This window comes from Chiloscyllium punctatum, chromosome 36, assembly GCF_047496795.1.
Source record: "Chiloscyllium punctatum isolate Juve2018m chromosome 36, sChiPun1.3, whole genome shotgun sequence".
Lineage (NCBI taxonomy): Eukaryota > Metazoa > Chordata > Chondrichthyes > Orectolobiformes > Hemiscylliidae > Chiloscyllium > Chiloscyllium punctatum.
Window position 1 is genome coordinate 71,990,458 of NC_092774.1, and position 17,442 is coordinate 72,007,899.

The 17,442-nt window shown below is 41.4% G+C and overlaps 1 protein-coding gene across 1 annotated transcript; it reads right to left on the bottom strand.

The window, feature by feature from the left end:
* Nucleotides 1-983: 983 nt before the first annotated feature.
* LOC140460137 (scavenger receptor cysteine-rich domain-containing protein DMBT1-like) lies at nt 984-8,513 on the bottom strand. The gene is made up of 4 exons (XM_072554535.1): nt 8,096-8,513; nt 7,217-7,531; nt 2,636-2,953; nt 984-997 (listed from the first exon to the last, which is right to left on the bottom strand). Exons 1-4 carry the CDS (start codon nt 8,511-8,513, stop codon nt 984-986), a joined length of 1,065 nt encoding a protein of 354 aa, XP_072410636.1.
* Between the last annotated feature and the right edge of the window lie 8,929 nt (nt 8,514-17,442).

Below are 17,442 nucleotides of genomic sequence, written 5' to 3' on the forward strand. Positions count from 1 at the left end.
CTTTTCATGACAAACGCGATTTGTATCAATAGAAGGTGAAAAAAACTGACAGAAAAGTAATTTAGATTCGAGAAACAAATTGATCTTTCACTTTCTGTGCAGCATGTAAGTGTCAGAGATCGTTTCTTTAAATTCCTGCCGCTGCTCTACATCCTTTCGAATTCAGTGAACATATGTTAGCATGACGTCACACCTACAACCTTCGAGCAAAGTAAAAGCATTGAAAAATGGCCTCACCCGAGCACATAATTCTCACATCCTCTTTATGAGAACAGTCGTCTTGGTGACCCAATGGTACTGAAGGACATTCCCAGAGAAATGATTCGTTTCCAAAACACTTCACATCCTTCCACCAAATGTGGCCTGAGCCCGGTCCAGAGGAGGAAGGGAGTGTCATGTCCAGTGCTTTTCCACAACCCAGTTGTTGACAAACGACTCCAGCGTCTACCACATCCCATAAATCATCACAAACTGAGCCCCATATTCCATTGTAGTAAATCTCCACTCGACCAGCACAAGGGCTTCCACCATCTGACAGCCTTAGCTGAAAGTGCTCTGTGAAACAATGACACATTCAATGCACATTCCCTTCATCACTCAGGGCAACACAGTGTATAGATACAGGAATGACCGTTTTAAATGTTCTCATAAGAAGTACTTAATGTGCTGAAACATAATTTCTTACAAAACTAATCGATCAAGTGTAACCTTTTAGCACGAATGTCCAGCACATAAATGTTTCAAAATATCTTATTGCACTTGGTACTGCCAGGTTCAGTTTCTCTTTCTATGTTGAACATTCAGTGAAATATTTTGCAAACGGTTGCATTTGTGCTTTCTCTATCCTGTCACTCCGTTTATGTCTGTCCACACGTTACTTTGTCTAATGCTCACCCTATTTTTTAGTGCACATAACTGTACGTTCGTCCAATATAAATACCGTCTCAGCTTTCATTCATCAGCGCACAAGGGAATACTATACTTTACGAGAATATAACTGAAAGACAACGTATATAGTGGAGTGACAGCAATAACAATTTGAGTAGTTGTAGAAGTGTAAATACTGAAAGAGGACGAAAAGTCATTTCAGGTTATGATCACGTGTACTTAGATATAAAGGTCCAGAACTAATTCACAGAATCACAGATTTAAGAATTCTTCAGCACAGAGAAAGAAACTTCGGCCCACCAATTCCGTTTCTGTCAAAAACAAGCTCCGAAATATTTTAATCTCATTTTCCAGCACTTGGGTTCGTCCTTAACTCCTTCGCATCACAAGTGCGCATCTAAATATATCTTAGATTTCACTAACGTTTCTGCATCTACCACACTTACAGGCAGTGAGTTCCAGACTACTCCCCCGCCCCAAGTCGATGAAAAAGAATGTCCTCAGGTCCCTCTGAACATTCTGTCCATCACCTTAACTCTATGCCGCATTTTAAGCAATTGCATAACATAGGGGAAAGATTCCTTCTTTCTTATTATGCACCTCAATCCTGCCCATACTCAGTCGCCTCTGTTTAAAGGAAAAGAATCCAAATCTGATCAAGTTGTCTTCATTGCTAAATTTTGCTCATCTCAAGAAAATCTCTCATACGTTTCCCCCTGCATTGTCTCCATTACTGTACAATCCATCCTCTGATGTGGATTCCTTAACTGCACACAGTTTTCTGCTCTGGTCTAAATCATGCTTCTTGCAGTTTGAGAATAAATTAAACTCCATCTCCCACTCCTCGGCATTTTTGCCTGTCTGATCAATATCTGTTTATATTCATTCTCATCAAAATTTCAAATCGCAACGCCAACTTCACTCTCACAAAATTAGAGATTGCTGGTGAAATGCAGGAGGTTCACCTTCCTCTTTGGGAAGTGGTGTTATTATTTCAAATCGAATGACTCTATCTGAAATAACGCATTCTTTGTGCACGTGTATCAACTTTACTTTTGGGTTAAGACACTGGAATTGGATTACTGATTTGATTAGATAACTTAGAGTGAGGAAACAGGACCTTCGGCCCAACAAGTCCACACCGACACTCCAAACATCAACTAACCCAGACACATTCACCGACATCTCACGATACAGGCAATTTAACATGGCCAATTCAACTATCCTGCACATCTTTCGACTGTGAGAGGAAACATACGCAGAAATAGGGAGAAAGTGCTAGCCACTCAGACAGTTCCCTGAAGCGGGAATTGAACCCGGATGTTTGGCGCTGTGAGGCAGTAGTGCTAACCACTGTGCCAGCGAGCAATAGAGTCTAATCTAAGATTAGGTTCCCTACATTGTGGAAAGTGGCCCTTTGGACCAGCTAGTCGATACCGACCTTCGGAAATTTAACCCACCCAGACCCATTTCCCTCAGACGAATGCAAATAACACACTGCGCAATTTAGCATAGCCAATTCACTTGACCTGCCACGTAATGCTTGTATCTGACAACAAAATGGTGTTAATTTTTCATATTCATCCATCTGCACCCTCCGCACACCTCAGATCTGCTTTCAGCCGAGCGATGAATAAATGGTTTGAGTGACACTGACAAGCAAGTGGTGTACATTCTCAATTTACTCAGCAGATGAATGTTTGGCTTGATATATCAGAGCTGGTTTAAATGTGAAGAGTCTACTTACCTGAACAGAGGACACTGACCCCACTGCCTTCGGTGACAGACGATTTCAATGTGTTGGAGATTCTGCAGTCCTGGAGCTGTGATTCATGTCCATGACATTGGACATCATGTACCCACGAACCACCATCACTCTCCCCGTACTTTGAAGAATTATATATTTCTAAGGCATAACCGCATCCCAGCTGTCTGCAGACAACGTTGGCATCATTCTGATCCCACACGGTGTCCTGCACTCCGCCCCAGCTTCCATTATAGTAAACTTCAACTCGGCCATCACAGCGACTTTCGCCATTCACGAGTCTTAGCGCCCAATTTTCATCTGCAAAATAAGAGTTACTGAGAACAGCGATTGAAATGAACACAGATATTCGAGAACTGACAATCACAGGAAAATGTATGATTTGCAATCATAAAGATATTATGTCCATTTACATTTTCAAATACTTTCATCATGTCATCACATTTCTTCTCTAAACAAAATTGAGAGAGGTGTGGAAATAAAAGTGCTGCTATTCTAGCATTCGTTGAAAATCAAGTTTCGTCGTTTAGTTCGCGACCTCGTCCATTCAGACCGATTCTCAGTCTGCAGATGCTACTCGTATGCTTTGACCATTGATATGTTGCCACTACTCTCATTGTTGCCGGCAGAGCATGTTGCACTGAGCAAACGACCCGCAACATGACTGAGGCAATGGTCAAGAAGATAATGGAGAATGAGGAACAAGTCTGTTTGAGAATTTTGACATTCAAAACACTTGTGAAAATTTGGGATAGCTCAACAATTTTAAAACCTGATACTGTCATCACTAACGTAACTGCCAATATTCACCATTTTCTTTTGAAAATTGTCTCCACGCTATTGATACGTCAAAATCTGTTATTAGAAGGTACGAATACATCTGATTTCTGCGGCGCGATTTGTGCAGATTCTGGTATTCCCTGCCAGGAGTTGAGGGCAGAATGTCATGTCATAAAAATGTTCACACGAGCAATTCAGGTGCGTTATGCATTCTCTGGGGGAATGTTGGAAAATGTATGCTCTGGAATTGGAGCCCAGTTTCAGCTCGTGAACAGGGAAACTATGAAGAAATATTGAAAACAAAACCCATGCAGCTCCTAATGTTTGTCAGGAAATCAAATCTGGTTTCGTCATTTGATCGGCCCTCCAACGTCTTCAGGCTCATAAAAGAGTGAGAAAATCATAACTAAAGGCCTGTAAAACCAACTTGGTTAAAGTGAAATCAGGCATCAGCACAAACCCTGGCCTCACTGGTCACACCTCCGTTCCCTGAAACACTAAGTATCAGAATCATAATCGTTAAAATGTTCGTGAAATACTCCAAATCTTAAACAGTACAGTGAGTTGAGAAGCACTAACAGAATTAGTAACCCAGGCAGAATGGATGCATTTGTGGAGTGACAGGGGATTGATATTTGAAGAATGCGGCAGAGAGTTAGGAAATTAATTATCATCTTGGATGGCATTCAGAATTTTTAAAAAAAGATAATGTCATTTAATACAAACTAACTTCCGTAGACTCAAGTGTCACTTCTCAGAACACCATTGCGCCAAATCAAACATGGCCTATTGATTTGCAAAGTGGGGGTAGAAATTAAGACCTGGTGGTGCTGAGGGTGCCCGAAATTCCAGAATGGCAGCTGGTAAAGAACAAACTGAGTTAATAGTCTGCAACGGAAAATTAGTCTTTGCGATGGTGACAGTCAAACGATAATCAATTCTGCTAACAACTCATCTGGCTAATACTTATCATTGTGGAAGGACATCTGCCGGTCTAACCTTTTCTGACTGACATATGACTGCAGATTGTTCACCATATAGTTGAAAGGTAATGACTTCCTGAAGTGAACTAGTGCACCAGTTAAACCGAGATTAATCACAAAAGGCCAACAGGCCATGGACGCACCAGTGACATTCCATTAATGTAAAAATAAAATAATTCGAAACTTTAAGTACACAGAAACACTGTTTAGCAAAAGAACAATTGCTATAAAGGACACACCCGAGCAGATGACATTGGCCATATTTCCATGTGAACAGTTGAAGCTTTCCCCATGTGAAACTGGACAGTTCCACAACCGTCGCTCGTTTCCGTGGCATTCATAGTTTTCCTTCCACACTGGACGGGCTCCCCTCCCAAATCGAGCATCTCTCGGGATCGACTTTGCAGTCCCGCATAAAAGGTGCTCACAGACCACATTGGCGTCTTGTAAGCCAAAGTAAACACCGCACAGCGTTCCCCACTGCTCTCCATGTAGGACCTCCACTCTCCCAGAGCACCTGTTCTCCCCACCAACCAATCGGGGCCCATTGTCTCCTGTTTTGGATCAAATAAAAAAAAAAGTTTGCAAATATCCACGCACTTGTTCAAGATTCAAAAGAGAAAATAAATCGAATCTCATCCTCCATTGCCCAATACACATGACAGTTACAATGTCTTCAAAACAATTACGATTATTTCATGAAACTCTTTCCACTATTCACAGTTAAAGGGTATTCCCAAGACAGTGATTATGATCATTTACCTCTGTCGTGGAAAACCTATGAAACAAGAGTGGAAAGGTTTACTTGATGCAGTCCATAGTTTGATAACAGCAGTGTACTTTTGGTCCTGATTGCTCGTGAAGGTTAGAATGACTTTTGCAATCATGCAGTAATGCTTAACTCAATTTACTGATAAATATGTGGCTGCATTCTCGTTAGAGAGATGTGGTTGATGGTGATTTAACCTGATGGTCACTATTCGTCAGCCGAGGAATGAGCTCAGAAGTTTAGGAACAGTATGGCAACTTCAGATTGTGGGGGGGAATGAGCCAACGCTGCTGGTATTACCTTATATCAAAGACCAGTCATTCAACCCACTGAGGTAGGCGATTCCATCAGGGTGTTACACTGCAGTGCAGCTAACGAGGCGAATGTATTAAATGAATATTTTTGAAGGCAATTTCTGAAACATGGACATCAAATAAGCTTACAAGTTTGAGGCAATTGGGGTAATTACAATGTTAAAAGTTTTTTTGTACAGTAAGATGTTGAGCCTCCAGGTGACCAAATCATGACCAATGCATCAAATGCTGGCTGCAATATGCAGTTTCAAGACTATTAACCTTTATTCTCCCATCGAACCTGCAGTAATGAAATGAATTATAACCTGAGAATGTGTACCGTTTGGTAGAATGTGACATGGACTTTCCCGAATTTGCATTGAGATGCAAAGTAACACTTCAAAATTAGTCACTGGTACCATGCATCAATGTTTTCAAACCATTATTCATGACATCTCCCAATTTCAGTAGAGCATGCAAAGAGAGCAGAACAGGTAAGTAAATGTCAGATGAAACTTTACGCGAAGAAGTTTCAGGCAGTATATTTTGGCAGCCTGGAAAATGAAGTACAACGTACGTGCATTTACATGTTTTCACCTTTTCCCTCTTCAAGTTGTGAATAAGTGCACTTAGACAGAAGTGCTGGAGCTTCAAAAGCTGAGATACACCAAGTTGACAGAATACTTGGTAGAGTAGTCAGCAATGCAACTGAAACGTAAAATTAAGAATAGATGAATTTAGGGCAGAAAGAGAGAAATAATTCCTTTGCGTTTGGGAAGATAGGAAAACCTTGTTTATAATTATGTGGAACACATAATTCACAAAGTGTGTCCTGGCTCTTGAGGAGGTGCATACTCGAAGAGATATGCAAAAAGGCTTCCACTTTCGATTAATGTGTATTGGACAGGTTATGGATCGTATTCAACCAATGGAGCTGGAACAGATAGAGGTATACGAGAATATTACTTGATGAACAAAGCAGCAAACGAAATAAATTACTGGACCTGCCTATTGATCATCGAAAGAGTAACAGGCAATAATGTAACGATTTAGGGCAAAAGGTGCACAGTATTACATCTTGGAATGTACTGAATTAGACTGTAGACAAAGTGCATATACCATGCAAAATACAACGTGTTACGAAGGCAAAATAAATTTACAGCAACGTAAATTTACAGAAAGTTCAGAGATTGAGAAGGGTCGCAAGTAAGGGACAGAACGGTGAATAAATTACCATGATAATATCTATCAGCCAATGAGTGTTTGTGAGCTGGAACTTCTTGCTGAAAAAGTTGTTGGCAAGAGTGATCTTCAGTTATGTCGCACAGTCTGATAGCATTGTTAAAAAATATAATCAGGTCAGGGAGATTCAGAAAATAAACAATTGCCTTGTCATAACTTTAGTTGTCTGAGGTTCACGTCAATGTATGTGTATCGACCAACGATTCATATTATCCTTCATGAGCGACGCTTAGTCAATGTCCACACGAACGGATATTGACTGTGGACAGTTGAAGAAATGTCTTTCCCAATCCAAACGCCAAAGTTTTAAAATGTTTACATTTTCAATAATTTCGTGTATATTTTACCTCTTCACTCTTGTGCCAGGGAAGATGAGAATCTTGAGGATTAGTTGAGATTTGTCACGGTCAAAGCAATGTCAGGAATGCCAGCGACATTACTCTTACACACATTAACTGGAAATGTGTCTTTCTCCTTTAGGTAAGCTTGTACTCACCTGAACATATCAGGGTGACATTGTTGTGTCCAGTGCAATCCTGGTGCGTTGTTGAAGACCGAGGGCACTTCCCCAGCTGAGTCTCATTGCCCGTACATTTAAACACCTCAGTAGCCGTGAGAACAGCACTGCCTCCAGAATGCATCGAGCTTGAAACAGACACTGCGACTCCACAATGAAGCTGTGCACAGACCACATCGGCGGCTTTCAAATCCCAGTCAAGCCCACACATTGTTTTCCAGGTGTCACCGAACTGGACCTCCAGTCTGCCAAAGCATTGGGAATTTTGAGGTACCAACCTCGGAGCTTTGTGATCTGAGATTTTAAAAGAGCACAGAATCATAGCAATTTGTAGCAACCGCGACTCCGATTATTTTCTGATCAACATTTATGTGATTAATTACAGGTCTGGCATTTCTGGAAATAAATTGTTCCTACAATCAGTTTGCTGCCCTGTCGATCTCGTTCATGTTCACCCACAACCCCGACCCTCAGCTGTTCAGACAGAAAGCAACTTTCAACCTGAAGATAAATGACAGAAAGTGATTCTGCCAGCCAACTCAATGTCGAATCTCAATATGCATTGGGTTGTAAATATGATCATTCCTGCAGCGCAGTTCTCTCAATGTGGCTTCAAGTGACATCACAATGGACACCTGTCGTGCCCCTTTACCGGATTGGAAACGGTAACGGGAATTCACCTCTCCCATTGTCTTCAAATATTCACGCATTATATTATAGTACCGAATGAATTGGGCGTTTAGTTATGATCATGTTAATAATATTTGGATAGTTGTCGCTCTGTTATCATAACCCTTTCTGGTTTGAGGCAGCTCCGGCATGTGATAAAGCTCCAAAGAAATGGCAATAGATTTTTACCTGAACAGACGACACCAGCATCATTGTCATGTGAGAAGCTGTAGTGATCCCATTCCTGTGATTGACACTCCTTCAGAGCGCGCTCGGTCCCTCTGCACTGAACATTCCAGGTCACAATGGGTCCGGATCCTCGTCCAAAGTGAGCCCCGCCCGGGGCAGAGACCACGGTCCCACAGTCCAGCTCCCGACACACAACTGCAGCATCCAAAAGGTCCCAAAGATTATCATCGACTGTCCCCCACTGTCCCCTGTAGTGAATCTCCACTCGGCCAGCGCAAGGACTGCCTCCATTCGCAAGTCTCAGCCTCACCGTCTCTGGAAAATATCGAAATGGTAACCAAAGTGAATACTGCGCAATTGGGAAAGCTCCAATTGCAGTCTGCATTCCCAGCTCACAATGCAATGAGTGTGATGGCATGGCAAAAAATGCATGCTATCGCAATGTAACTCACAATCCGTATTGTGGATGGTGAAATGCCATTTCAGAAGTGATGCCAACTCACAGAGAGTGAGGGTCAGAAAAATGTTTCCACAGAAACAATTCCTCTAAACTGGCCAACGTGAGGAGATTTTTTTATTAGTCATTCATGACATGTGGGCGCAATGAATGGCGAGAAAAACACAACTGATCCTCACTGCGAACATCTGAAAATGAAACAGTACTTCCGCCTTTCACAGCCCGAAATATTGTGGGATGTATGGTCATGTGAGCACAATGTCACTGCTCAATAGTGAGTGAAATAGTTTTTCTACATTGCTGAAAGCAGCACTGAGTTTGTAACTGAATTTTCACAGTATCTCCATGTGTTGTCTTTATCTGAGAATGGCAATGTTCGTAGGAACTGATCCTTCACACTCTGCTCCCCAGCAACCCTGAAATGAGAGACCTTCAGAAGTCATGCACCCCCATTAGTTATGAACAGACAGCTGTTCAACATGAATTTTAAGGAAAGGAGATTCTTAGCACAACTTCGTGCTTGAACAGAATCATCAGAATATAGAGATTTGACTCCCTATGAAAAGAGCATGCAGTTACCTTTACTATCGGCCTGAGTGTCAGCAAGTCTGCCTGAAATAGAAGAATGAAAATTCAATTTAGCACGTAGAAATAAAATAGACAAATGCAACAAATGCGGGCAATAATTATCATTGGCTTGCCAAATAATCATATTTTACACAGGGGGTGTAAACATATGGAACAAGCTGCGAGCGGAAGTGATTTAGGCGGGTACAGTAACAACCCTTAAAAGATATTCGGACAATTACATGGATAGGGACAGTTGAGAACGATATGAGTCCAGTGAAGAGAAATGGATTTGACATTTGTGGATTTCCATTTGATCAGCCTGGACCAGTTTGGGACAAAGGCCCTATGTCCATACTATGATTCTATATGATATCTGGAAAGTTCAAATCCTCATTTCATGCAATGCTGAAAAAGCAGGAAATATAATTACTGCAATTATCAAATATTGTCTGCTTTCTTTAAAATTTGACCAAATTGTTTCCAAACAGACAGATACGTTGCCAACTGTCTGACTGGTCTGCTCGTCACTGCGTTGCTACCTTCCTCAACATTGTGATGACCCCGTAAAGAGCGACAATACTCCCCAGTTTCCAAAGCAAGGCACCCCCGTCCAAAGCGTTCAGCAGTTTAGAAACTTCAGTCGTTCAGCAATACTGAAATAAACAATGGCTAACAGTGCTTAGTCAGCAACCAACCCCCGAAAGAATATTTACTTTTTTCAGTGTTTACCATCTTTAATATACGGCTTTATTATGTTCCCCTATCTACATGGCAAAAGCATTACGAGATTCACTCATCAACAATATCCAGCAGGAATTATCCATTTCCTTAAATCTGGAACATAAAGTTTGATGATAGATTGAAAAAAGAAGATCAATACGTAACTGTCCACAAACCATTCTATGGTCACAACAGAGGAAGAAGGTTATTTGGTCCAAGGTGCCGATGCTACCTCTTTGAACACACTGCTTAATGTGTTTCAATGTCTATCGTCATTGCCAACAAAGTAACACTCTCAGTATTTTTAACCCACGTTCAACTGCACTGGGGGCAGGATGGTGAGGAACCCGCTTTAAACTTTTTGTCAGTGTTTCAAGTTTCACACCATCTTTCCGATAGGAAGGAGACCAGAATTGCACGCAATATTTCAAGAGTGGCAGAATAAATGTCTTCTACAGCTGCAACATGATCTCCCAACTACTGTACTCAACACTCTGACCAGTAAAGGAAAGCAAACCAAACGCTTTTTTCACTATCCAGCTCCCTGCGACTCCACGTTCCAGGAGCTATGAACCTGCACTCCAAGTTCTCTTTGTTCAGAAACACTCTCTCGGACCTTACCGTGAAGTGTAAAAGTCCTGCTAAGATTTACAGCACCTCGTATTTATCTGAATTAAACTCCATCTGTCACTTCTCAGCCCATTGGCCCATCTGGTCAAGATCCTGTTTCAACCTAAGGTAACCCTCTTCACTGTCCACTACACCTCCAATTTTGGTGTCATCTGCAAACTTACTAACTGTACCTCTTATACTCGTATCCAAATCATTAATGTAAATGACAAAAGGTCGAGGACCCAGCACCGATCCTTGTGAAACTCCACTGATCACAGGCCTCCAGTCTGAACAACAACCGTCCACCACCACCCTCTGTCTTCTACCTTTGAACCAGTTATACATCCAAATGGCTACTTCTCCTTGCATTCCATGAGATCTAACCTTGCTAATCAGTCTTCCATGGGGAACCTTGTCGAACACCTTACTGAAGTACATAATAATCACATCTACTGCTCTGCTCTCATCAATCTTCTTTGTTACTTCGTCACAACACTCAATCAAGTTTGTGAGACATGATTTCTCACGCACAAAGCCATGTCAACTATCCCTAATCAGTCCATCCCTTTCCAAAGACATGTGAAACCTGTTCCTCAGGATTCCCTCCAACACCTTGCCCTAACTGAGGTCAGGCTCACTGGTCTATAGTTCACTGGCATATCTTTACCGCCCTTCTTATACAGTGGCACCAGGTTTGCCAACCTCCAGTCTTCCGGCACCTCACCTGTTCAACAAAGATCGACAAAACATAATGATGGAGCCTTTCACCATCTCGTGCTCTATCATCTGATCCAAGAATGTTGTTACTTCTAGATAAATTAATATGAGATGAAGCAATCCAATTTGTCTCACTGTTTCACAAATTGAAAAGATTCAAAGCATGCAATCAAACAAAATACTGTACAAGTAATGCAGAACCAGAGTAAATTTACTTCTCCTTCAAATTTATTGTCTCATCTTAGTAGGCACTAAGACTGTTGATCTCGATGTTACACAAACTAAACTCAGAAATCTTTCTTTCAAAGGTTCTGGGCAGCCTCGATTTCTGTGGGAATTTATTCTTGCATCAGTCCCCAATCGGGTCTCCTTCCAAATGAATCCGAAATGCTTTTTCTTAAATTATATGAAACAACGACAGGTTACAGTCTCTGGACGTCAAATTCACAACGTAAACAATTTTACAAATTAAGCCAAAATAATTGAGACACCAGGCTGATGGTAGAAAAGAAAAGTGCAAACTGAAAATCTGAAACAAATGTGGAGAATGCTGGAGACCACCAACACATGCAGAGAGAGGAACAGTGTTAAAATTGTCACTATGTTGTGACTCCTTATTTTCTATCCTTCTGGTCTGAGCGATCGTATCAGACTCAAAACATTTCTGTGTTTCACTCTTCATTGATGTTGACAGATCTCCTGATTTCATCCAACATTTTTGAAGTTTCTTTAAGGTATGGCGCGGTTATGCGCACTCCACAAAATTCATGTTATTCAATTTATATTCAACCTCCTTTGTTGATATATTAGGTTATAAAATAATTTTGAAAGTGAAATCTAGTCTTTGAGCGACTTGAGCAGTGTTGATGTGCATGTCTTTTTTTTAATCTTCTGCCATATATCTTTAGACAAAACAGACAGCAACTAAACTTTAAAGGAAATAATACCAGTTTCGTCTTCTGGATATAAAATGCAACTCACTCTCAGTGTCACTGTACCCGTGATTTGGGTGTAAATGAATTGTCGAAATGCGGTACATCAATAGACTCTTGGCACACCAGTTACTCTAACCCGTCATTTCGATCTCGAGAGGCTGATTTCACTGCTGTGATATGGTTTATGAAAATAATCCACAAGATTCTGATTCAAGCACTTAATTCATTAATGTACATGGAAATACGTACATGGGAAGAATGAAAAAGAAGGCTTCAATATCTTGGATAATTCATGTCACTGGATAAATAGGAGAAAATTTTCCAGAGATTGAGAAACCAATTTACCACAAAGCAATACATTTCTGTGTACGTGAACTCTCTTAACATACTACGCCTTAGCATAGACAGAATATTTTTTAGCTAGAATTTCTACGGAGTGGAAACAGGACAAATGGCCCAACAAGTACATGCTGACCCTCCGAAGAGCAACCCACCCAGACCCATTTCCCTCTGACTCATGCCCCTAACGCAGTGTGGAGAACTTGCCATGGTCTGCACAGCTTTGGACTGTGGGTGGAAACCGGAGCACCTGGAGGAGAGCCACACATAAACAGGGACAATGCGTAAACACCACACAATCACACGCCCGTGGCTGGAATCAACTGAGCTGACATGTTGCTCCATATAATAATCTGAACCGGGATGCCCAGCCTTTCACTACAAGTGGAGAACAGGTACCAGATTTTCAGCATTATTCACTTTCTGACTCCTGAAGAGAAATAACTGTGAGCAACACCCAACCCAGCGATATTAACAGACATTCGCTGCTGACATTGCTGCATTAAACTGCAACATAAACTCACAAGCTGGAAGGCACTTCGCACAAAGCAATCGGCTTCATTTACACACCGCCCATCATCTGAACAACTTGAAGCATTCACCACCAAGAGTCAGTCACAGAAGTTGCGCCATCAATGTTAACAGCAACAACTCAGCCAACCACCTTCACACAACCGAACAAAACTGCACCCGCACCAGCTCATGATTACCTAATGCCAGTATCCTGTCGTAATCGGATAACCTTGCATATACTTGCTTCCATGTTCATCTAATGCTGTGGCAAGTTTCAATCTGCATTCCCCAAATTTCCTGGCAGTGCCTTCCATATCCTGACGTCCATGTTTGCTGCTTTTGCAGATCTCTAAACTATTGTCGTCACCTGCTTGTCCCATTTGTTTTCGGGAATGCTTTCTCCCGATCTACTCTGTCCAGATCTCTCAGGCAGGCAGGAGGGGATATGAAGCATGAGCAAGACTTAGAAATCATTACCATCGAGAGGCTCAGAAGAGGGAAAGTTGCACTAAGTCGGAGCAGGGATAAAGCAATGGGAATTAGAAAGAGAAAGATATTGAGCACCGATGTCACAGAAATATCCGATCACAACACAGAACATAGGACAGACCTCCAAAGGAAACTGCGAGTTCTCTCATGTGCACCGAGCTCCTGTGCGGCTACCCACACTGCTCTCTATGTGAATGCGGGGTTTGGAAGGGGGTCGGGGACACGTGAAGGGACTTAAAACATATCCTTCTGGAATGGTCCTTTGCAAAGGATGTCTGGAGAAAGATGTAGTAATTTCTGTCGAGGCTCTTCACGAGCAGCCCTTTGACTCAGGACACAGTGCTCTAGGGTCAGTTCCCCATGACACACCCCGACACTGAAACAAACAACTGCACCTGGAAGGACACCAAATCGCTGAAAAATGCACGTTTGTTGGCATGAAACTCTTTGGTATTCCAGAGCAAGTATTTGATCCCGAACGAGGGTTGCACAGTGGCACATTCCAAGGACCAGGACTAATTGTTGAGGGATGTATTAAAGGTTGGGGCAGCTGCCACTAAGGCAGTGGAGAAAGACCACTGTCTTCGGTCTTACTGCAGAAGGTATATGGGGGTCCGTTCAATTATCAGACACTCCTGATGTCTCAAGTATACATAGTTACAATCTTGTCCATATAGAAATGCCTTTAGAGTGTTTCTGCAGAGAGTCATATTCCAGTGTTTGTTTGTCCTTCATACAGGATTGTACAGAAGTAGGAGAAAGTGAGGATTGTAGATGCTAGAGATCAAAGTCTAAAAGGGTGGTGGTGGAAACGTACAACTGGCCGAGCAGAATCCGAGGAGCTTGAGAGTCGACGTTTGAAGCATAAGATCTTTATCCTGATGAAGATTTTATGCTCGTAAGGTCGAAACTCCTGTTCCTTGTCTGCTGCTGCCTTACCGGCTCTGCTTTTCCAGCACCACACTTTTTAACTACGTTACAGTATTGACCTGTTTCAGTGACGATGTATGTATGTAAATGTATTTTATAAATACAGTTTTTATTTGGAGAGAGAAAAGAAGCAACTTTCTGTAAAATAAGTTGACAGTAATTTGAATGAATTTGTTCAACAACTTTCCCAGTACAGGAAGAAGAATTTTTGATACTGGACTGACCAGTGCCAATCATTCGACCAAATTCAGTGAATAACAAAACTGGCTAACAAAGGAGCTGTATATGTTGGAAATCAGAAACAAAGGAGAAATTGCTGGAAATACTTCGCAGATCTAGCAACATTTGCAGACAGAATGCAGTGTAAATGTTTCGCTTTGGTATTTGAAGATGACCAGTTAACTGTGCCCTTTATTAGAGCGACAATTCTAAGAGTTGTCACGGTATAAATTCTGTAATTTCCAAAATTACAGAACCGTCTCAACAATAAAATATAACAACTTAACACACAGCGCCTTTGTTCCACTGAGGATGTGAACGGCTAACTGCGCCCTTTATCACAGCAATGTTTCTTACAGTTTCCTCGGAGGAAATTGCCTGCCACATTTCCAAAATTACACAACTGTCTCAACAACAAAATGTACCAAATTTGCCCAGAGTCCCTTTGTTTCACTGACATTGCAATGCCTCTGTATAAATGCATCAGTATCGAGGAAGTTTTGGAATATAAAAAGAAGAAATAATAACTAAAATCAGTGGCAAATCAAACTCCTAGAAAAGCAAAAGTATTCAATTTCTATTTTACACTCTCCCAAATATTGACGAATAAATTGGGTAGATATTGTTCAGCAGGTTTGCCAACTACACACACTGTTGAAGCAGCAATGGACACTGTTTCCAAACACACCCAAATTGTCTGTGGAGGTTTTCAACTCTGTTAGCTGTACGGAAACTACGAATAAGTGCAAGTACTGGGGGTGAATGGGGGTTGTGGTTGGGGAGCTCTGAAGCCTCAGAAACAGTTCCATAAAAAGTCGGAAAATAATGAAGACAAAATAATTTTCATTCCTTATAATGCCACTACTTTATCTCGCATAGACTGATCATTATATTTTTGCCACATGTATGTAACTAATCATTGACCTATCAATGGTTAAGAAAATGTATTCAAGAGACCATAACTCACAGTTCAATAACTGCAGAAGAAGTAAGTTCACCAGGGTTACAAACATCGTCCCAGCTGGTGGTTCCAGATCAAATCTGAACATTTGCTGAATGCTGTCTCACAGATACTGAGCAGCAGTTCACATACCAAGTGACTTCTCGATTTCTCTAACAGTTGGTTCCTTCACCAAGACTTGTCCAGGGGCTCGTGTTTCTTTCCATCAACCAATAGATTTTGACGTGAGTGGACTATGAAGTAAACTCTGTCCTCTCCACCAATGAGAAATAATATGACCATTAATGGGTACAATGAAACCGGGTTCCAAACACTGGTTCATCTTAACAGATCAATGACGTTTCCGATTTTGACTTGGAAGCGAGTCCCCACTCCGGAATCCATGTCACAGAATCACACAACCACAGGAGGTTATTGGTCTCAGATTCTTTGAAGATACTCTGCAACTCAGCATCTCCCCGAGCAGCTGGAGAAAGAGCTCAATTTCCATTTCTTCACTTTACACTCTTCAGAACAAAAAATGGAGACTAACAACTTCAGAGCTGAACCTCTACCCTTCCTTTAGATTACAAGTAACCCCTTTCCTCCTTTATATATTCCAGTCCTGTCGACATTGGTCTCAGCACAGCAGACCCATATTCCCCCCAATCCTGAGCACCTAATCTGAGTCATAATTCTGTCCATTACTATAACTATCAGTCCGTTGTCTTATCCTCTGAGCACGCGGACCGCCTGTTTCAGTCTCTTCTCCTCCCCCATTTGTCTACAGTATTAAAAACAGTCATTACCCAGAATAATCACATTTGATTCAAAATATTTACTCGCTTTGTGTGTCCACACATGCTGCTCAACTTGTTGTTTTCTTCAAATGTTGGTCTTGTTTCTTTATAAAATCAGCTTTCCATTATTCTAAAAGTGTTAACCATTGAATTAACTTTTAGAATAACTTAAATAAGTCCACAAAAATCTTATCTTATTTTTGCTACAGCTCGTATTTTCTATGTCTTTTCTGCAAACTTGTCCCCTCGTCTCCATCACTGTACCTTCCAATATTTAACTCATCAGGATCATTCGGAAGAATTTGTCAAACCCAGTTGCGAGAGGAAATCATTGATTTCTTTTCCTCTTCCTCTGCCAAACCTGCTCAAATTTCAAATCATGTTGATTTCCCTCCTTGGATTGTCATCTCTTATGGGATGGATACAGTGCAACACAACAATGTTTCGCAATTATTCAAATTTGCCAAGAAGAGCAAATTTCCTCTTGATATGCCTCATCTTTCAAACTTGCAGGGCCTGACATCATGGCAACTGTGACTGTACATGTAGAGTATAGAACGTAGAATATCGAACATTACAGCGCAATACAGGCCCTTTTTGCCCTCCATATTGCGCCAACTTGTGGAATCAATCCGAAGCCGACCTGTGGAATCAATCTATCGTACAGGAGTCCATTTTCATCCATAAGTCTGTCTAATGACCATTAAAATGCCCTTAAAGTTGTCGGCTCTACTACAGTTACAGGCAGTGCATTCCACGTCATTACGACTCTCTGAGTAAACTAAGTTATACAAAAATGGATCAAGTTTGTCACTTCATCAGAGAAAGGGAGGACTGTAGATTATGGAGATCAGAGTCGAACAGTGTGGCGCTGGAATACCACAAGAGGACAGACACCATCCGAGGAGCTGAAGAATCTACGTTTCAGACTGAAGGCTTTCATTGGGAATTTGTGGAGCCTGATACACTGCATTTTTTGCCAGTAACTGAGAGAGCAATAGATTTAATACATGTTTTGGTTTGTCACAATGCAAAAGTTTCCAAATTCTCAAAAAGAAACAAGTCTGGAAGAATGGGAATGGAAAATATGAACTGTCTGTTCTAAA